General features: G+C 38.9%; 1 protein-coding gene across 2 annotated transcripts; it reads right to left on the bottom strand.

Moving 5' to 3' along the window:
* Positions 1-1421: 1421 nt before the first annotated feature.
* cdkn1ba (cyclin-dependent kinase inhibitor 1Ba) lies at positions 1422-4855 on the bottom strand. Of its 2 annotated transcripts, none has more exons than XM_026922666.3 (3): positions 3936-4855; positions 3412-3535; positions 1422-2880 (listed from the first exon to the last, which is right to left on the bottom strand). In XM_026922666.3, exons 1-2 carry the CDS (start codon positions 4306-4308, stop codon positions 3435-3437), a joined length of 474 nt encoding a protein of 157 aa, XP_026778467.1. In that variant the 5' UTR covers positions 4309-4855; the 3' UTR covers positions 1422-2880; positions 3412-3434. The 2 variants fall into 2 exon arrangements, with proteins under 2 accessions (XP_026778467.1, XP_026778466.1); XM_026922665.3 differs by having other exon boundaries at positions 1422-2846; positions 3936-4848.
* Between the last annotated feature and the right edge of the window lie 1795 nt (positions 4856-6650).

The raw sequence follows: 6650 nt of genomic DNA, 5'->3' as shown, positions 1-6650 counted from the left end.
TAGATTTTCATGCGGGATGTTGAAGTCAGGATGCGCAAAATGAATTTAAAAACGACCTCCTACGTTCTCTGTGTAGTTCTAACTTCTCTACACGCTTCACTACAAGCTCTTTTCACATTTTGCTGCTGCTGCTCGCACCGCGAGCTTTTAATTTCACCAAGCTGCAGATAGCCTGGGGCTTTAAGCACTCACTCTGTGTGTCAACCACGGCTGGTTTTGCAAGCATCAGCAAAAAAAAAAACAAAAAGAAAAAAAAAAAAAAAAACCTCCATAAATCTAGCCAATGGTGCTGGGTTCGGGACCGTGCTTTAGCGGAAAGGACATCCTGTACCGACTCGCGCGCTCCCGCAGCAAACCCGCAGCACAGCCCAGCTCAGTGGCTGCCGCCAGTGGTGTGCTTTCCTTAAACCCAGCCTGATTGGACGAACCAAATGTCAGTATCCTATCGATTTTTTTCCCTCCTTCTTCTTTTTCATGGGACGTGTCCTTGTTTTTCTCAATCGAGGCAGGCAGGGTGAGGGCAGGTTCCTGCGCGCGCTCCGAATGGCGCCTGGAGTAGGCTGTGCGCACTGCGAAAACACTTACTTGCATGTTTCCATCCACACTTCCACAGTTTTTTCGCATATAAAACATTTTCAGCACGTTTAACGCGAAGTAGTGGGCTTTAAAAGCTGAGCTACAGGGCGCAAAATCACCTCCTGTATAGGCTTCCATGGGACATTGAACTGCGTCCAGTTTCAAGTTCAAAGCTGCCTGTAACCGCGAGCACACAAACATTATCACGTCTTCGGGCTGTACTGTAACTCATGAACGAGTATTTTAAAGGGGTGATAGCATGCAATCGGTAATTACTCACCACTTACAGCATATGCATGGATTTCAAACATACTGCCATCTTGAATAAGCTCCATATCCATAGGTAACCATAAGTGTCCACACCCTTTAATTATCCTGGATGCAGGTAAATGCAAATGTACACAAATCTACTGACATTACAGCGGTGTCCAATTTATCACCCGTTTTCAAGCCCTGTCCTTGCACTATAAAACATCCATCTGTGCATTAAGCACGACTTTATTCCCTAGTGAAAAAGGTGTAACAGGCATTTGAAGCATAATTGTAGTTCAGGTGATTAAAAGACCTGGGTTATGTCTGGACAAGCTGTATAAAATTTATAGAATATTAAATGTACATAACATTCTTGGATGATCCTATTTGTTTGGCTTCAAGTTTAAAAAAAAATAAAGGCTATATTTACACAGCATATTTTTTTTCTTGGTAAGTGTTGTGTATTAATCATTAATTATCCGTAACAAGAGCAAAAATGTATTAAATGAATTAATGAAACTGTGCGACAAACCTGTTTTTAAAAAACATGCATTTTGTTATGCATAGTGATGCATGCAGACTAGAATCAAATGTAGAGTGTTTGTCATTTTTTTTTATTAATCATCTCTTTAAACAAGCAATACAAAATCCACATCAAAATTTTAATATAGGCTCAGTTTGCAACCTTGCACAAATTCTTTCCAAAATTTGAAAATAAACTTTTCAGTAAAAAAAAAAAAAAAAAAAGAAAAAAAAAGGTAGTTTAAAAAAAAAAAAAAAAAAAAAAACCACACATACACACACGCACACACACACAAATGCCACTTTGGATAGTCATAAACAACAACAACAACAACAAAAAAGCTTAACATAAATAAGTTAGTATAATTTCCTCAGTGTTTTTACAAAGCAATATACACAGGTACACTTCAGAATTGTACACATGCAGTGTAACGTCTAGTTTTTATGTTTTATGTTTTTTGGGGGGGACAGTGGAACATCATGTTCAACATGAATACCATGTGTGATGGCAAAGGACTGGATTTATGGACTACTTTTAAAAAAAAAAAAAAAAAAAAAAAAAAAAAAAACATGGACCAGTGTTTTAAAAAAATATAATCTAAAAAATTTGCTACACAGCGATGCAAGAAAAATAATACACAAAATGTGACTGAAGAAAATTTGCTGTTAATTTCAGTTTCCTTTTTTAAAAAAATATTATTTACTCAGTAGGTTTTGTCATTCATAGCAAATTTCAGAACATAATCTAGGGGGGAAAAACTAGTGGAATAACACAGGGATATAATAATACTGTGAAACACTGTCAAAACCATAAAACCACACCCTAGAAAAAGGAATATCCCTGCCTGAATGTGTTGCGACTTTGGCAGATTTTTAAATAAACTTCACATAATTAAGTACCATACACACTTCTACGGTATCACCAATAATACCAAAAAAAAAAAATGTCCTGGTGTCTCAGATGGATGGACACCAGCTCTCTTTCAACTGGGGACTTTTTTTTTCTATGGGAGTTCTTTTAATGGAGACCTCGGTGCTTTGTGATTATTTTTAAATTGATCCAACTTGTAATGCTTTAAACCCTGACAATATCAATATTGACAAGTTACTAAAACTTTTTTTTTTTTTTTTTTTAAATCTGGGAGGATTATTGGGGGTTGTTTTGAAAACTGCACAGCAATTCTTCAAGTCATTCACACGATATGATTTTTCTCATCATAATGTTATATTTTAATATGCTACATATAATTATATACATAGGTAGTAAAGACAAAAGCAAAAAAAGGAAACATAATTTGCACACTGCTACATCGTCTGCTTTTGAGGCAAATGTCTTTGAGTGCCAAAACTTTAGTGTAAAAAAAAAAAAAAAAAAAAATCAGTGCTTCTACTGCCTTGCACATCCTTAGAGAAGGAAATGCTCTTTTTTTCGTATGCTGTCGTCCCTGTTTACTTCATAAAGCTCTTTGATGGAGAAATGCACATTCTTCATCTCTCTGCAGGAAACAGAATAACAAAGTCTATTTAGCCCTAAAGAAAAGGATCAGGAGAAAAAATTACACACAGAAATATCTGTCCATCACACTTGTGTTATGCACTGCACAGAACCAGTTACACTCATCAGCATCGTCCAAAAAAAAAAGAAAAAAGAAAAATTAATAAAAAGCATATTTTTTAAAAACTGTGAAATTCTCTCAAGCTGCTGTAGCAAAATGTCTTTTTCAAAATGTTATCTAGGTGCAAGTTACTAAGTGACAATCAACGCATGTATGGATGTATGTGTACAGTGTTGCACACACACACACACACACACACACCCCAGAGTGTCGATGACGTGTTACTACACTGTAGTACTGCAGTCCAAAGGCGTTTGTTTACAACACCAAAGTCCTTTTTGCAAAGAAACACAGGCTTCCTGCGAGAAACTTCCACGTGCACAACAACATGTTTGACCAACTTTATCTTCTAACTATGAAGCTTATGCTCTTGTTTTTTTTTCCAATGCAAAACTAACAGTAGCAAAGTCTAAATGTTGTTGTTTGGAGATCTAATGAAACCCACCTTTGCCTGCAGGTCCTGTTGTTTTACGTGCTGGGATCTGATTTTCTGGGTGTCTGCTCTGCTCTGTCTTGACTGCTGCTGGCTTCTTCGCCATGGTTCACTCTTTTACTCTGCCGTGCACAATCTGAGTGTGAAAGGGAAGACGCGGTTAGACGCTTGTATGTGCGCCACTATCAATTTCAAATGCACTCTTTTGCTTGTTTTTTTTTTCTTTTCTTTTCTTTTCTCGAAACAGCCCTACATCCTAGTGCTCTTGTACAGAAGTGCATAACTGCAACAAATGATTACAGGAAATAGCAAAAGCCAAGAGCAAAGGCTGTAGCAGAAATCTATCACGCAGGCATTGCACATAAACGCTCTCAAACAAAAGAGCTGCGCGAGCGTCGAAACGTCAAAACAACTCAGCCAGATGTTTACGAGCTCGCGTGCGCTGTAACCCGACAGCGTCCCTGAAAATAAGGGAGATAAGGAAGAGACATTTCAGGCAAAGCTGAACACTCGTGCATCCTGCTGTAGTGCTTTACCCGCGTCCTCCAGGGAAGGTCTTTTCTTCGCCGCGCTGTGCGCTTTTTGGCAGTCCGTCTGACTCCCGTTAAGATCCACCCGTCTGGCTGCACGCGGCGGCCTGCTGTAAACCTCGGGCGCGTCTCTGGCGTCCACCGGCACCCACTCGTATCTGCCCGGCTCGAGCGGCGTGTCCTTCGCAAAGTCGAAGTTGTATTTCTCCCTGTACGCCACTTCCGACTCCCGCAGCTCGTCCAGATACGCTCGCCTGACTTCCCCCGGGTCCGGTGATCCGAACAGGTTCCTGCACACCGACGGCTTGCTGTGTCCCTCCGGTCTCGCGTCCACGCGCTCCAGCGGCGGACTTCCATTAGAAAGACGCACGTCCGACATTTTGCCACATGAAACTCGGCACGAAAACAAACAAACAAACAAACAAACACGTAGCTGCTGTCGTGATTTACAGGTCAGATCACAAACACGGAATTATTCCCGTAATAAAAACCGATCAGACGACAAACAAGCATGAGAGCATGCATGCCAAAAAAAACCCCCAAAAAAAACACCCAAACAAACAAAAAAACAAAAACCCGCTTTAAAAAAACAAAGCAATGCAAGTCAGTGTTGCAGAAGTAACAAGTGATCGCAGGAACGTGTGCAGCTCTGGAGAAGTCACTCCCGTCTACTCCTGTCGCGTAGTAATTCCTAAAGAAAAAAAACACCAAGTCATCCGAGCGACCAATATGGCGCTTGCAAGCAAAAGCAACTGAGGCGGAGAGAGAGCTAATGGCGAGGGCTATTTAAACACAAGGAAGCTTTGATTGGTTGAACAGCATGGGACCGCCCTTTTCTGCAAGAGAACGAGAAGCTGAAGGGATGAGCACGGAGTGAAAAGAGAGAAACGAGTGCACCGCACACTGTAGTTTCATCCCTCTCGGGCTTTCAACGCCATGAAAGTGTGCGTGCGTGTGTGCGTTGCTTGTGCGGGTGTGTGCGCGCGCGCGCGTGTGCGTGCGTGCATGTGTGTGTGTGTGTGTGTGTGTGCGAAACGCACTAACGCTGTGTCAAAGTGCCACGCAATGCACATGATGAACTACAGCAGAATGCACACAGGAAATACCCCATACCCAATACCCCGAAAGTAACAGGCTGCTGTGTGTTGTGACATACTTACAACAAACAAACAAAAAAATCTTTCTAAAGGGCTAATATTAAACACAAGATGGTCAATAAACTAAACAGTGCCCACTCTAAAACAATATTCCAGGCCATAATATTCATCATGCAACAGTGTTTTCACAATGCACTGGCCTCCATTATACATATGACTCATCCCTTTCATTTAAAAGTAATACCTTGTGTCACATTATGACACTGATGACACTTCAAAAAAACTACCTCAGAAATATTAAATATTAAATAGAAGATGGCTAATGAAGCACACTCTAAAACACTATTATAGGCCAAAATATCCATCATGCAACACTGTTTTCACAATGTAGTGACCTCCATTATACATCTCACTCACACTCATCCCTTTCAGTTAAATGTAATACTGTATATTACAATATGACACTTAAAAAAATAAGACTTACTAATATTAAATGGAAGATAATTAGTGAAGCACACTCTAAAACAATATGATAGGCCAAAATATCTGTTATGCAAACAATCAAGTAAGATTTAATATATTTAACATTTTTAAAAATAAAGAGAAAGACATACTTTATCCAGATGAGGTGAATATAACATAGATGGTATTGATGCAAATTAAAAACATGCTCACTTATTCGATTTCTTGATGTTTGTTAGGTTTGACACATTGTGTAATTTACTTAATCGAATTTGTCATGAGTTATTTAATGCATTCGTGGTTATTTTTGCATCAGAATTATTTAACCCAATTGGATGAAAAAATGAGCCTATAATTATAATGCAAAAGGTTTCTTATTCTTATTAATTCATATATTTTATTTTGGTCATTTTTGAGTGCAGCAGATTTTTTTTCCCAGCACAATATGTTTATGTAAGTATGGTGAATTAGGATCAGGACTTTTGGATATATTATTATATGTTATTATATTATATAAATATATTATATTATGCTATTATATTAACTCTTTAAAGACTAAGCTACTCTCGTGTAACTTGCTTTGCTTTATCACTGGGTTTAATCCTTTCTGTGCCAGGTCTGAGGTCATAGTTGGCAGTGAGCTTATCATGGTCAGACTTTGTCACTATCAGAAGTAGTTCAGATCGCTGAGTCCTATCAGTTGTCCTTCAGTGCTGAAGTTTTTTTCAAGCTACTCTAATTTCAGAAGGTCATAGTGTAGAAGTGTGTTGATATTTGTACAACAATACACCTTATTCGTTTATTCATTTCTGTTATGGAGGTTGTGTTTTTGTGGGGTTAATTAGATGATGTATGGTGGTAGAAAGGGTTAAAAAAAAATAAGGCTTCAATTGATGCAACACTGTAATGATAAAACCACACAAAACACACAACCAAAAAAAAAACCCCTATGTAAGTAATGCCAGTACTGCAGTCTCACAAGTGTAAAAAGTACACCAGTAGTTTCTGTGAGGTTTTTACCAAATCCATACGTCTAACCTGCGTCTTTTGTAGATATTTAATTATGTTTAATTATGCTTATGAAGGCATGAGGAGAAAGTGGGCCGTGGTGGTTCATCCAAAGACGATGTTGTTGGATGTTGTGTCTCTTTGTAAGAGGTGC

The sequence above is a fragment of the Pangasianodon hypophthalmus genome, chromosome 18 (assembly GCF_027358585.1).
Source record: "Pangasianodon hypophthalmus isolate fPanHyp1 chromosome 18, fPanHyp1.pri, whole genome shotgun sequence".
NCBI classification, from domain to species: Eukaryota; Metazoa; Chordata; class Actinopteri; order Siluriformes; family Pangasiidae; genus Pangasianodon; species Pangasianodon hypophthalmus.
The sequence above is the reverse complement of the archived record's forward strand: the minus strand, read 5'-3'. Positions and strand labels throughout refer to the sequence as shown.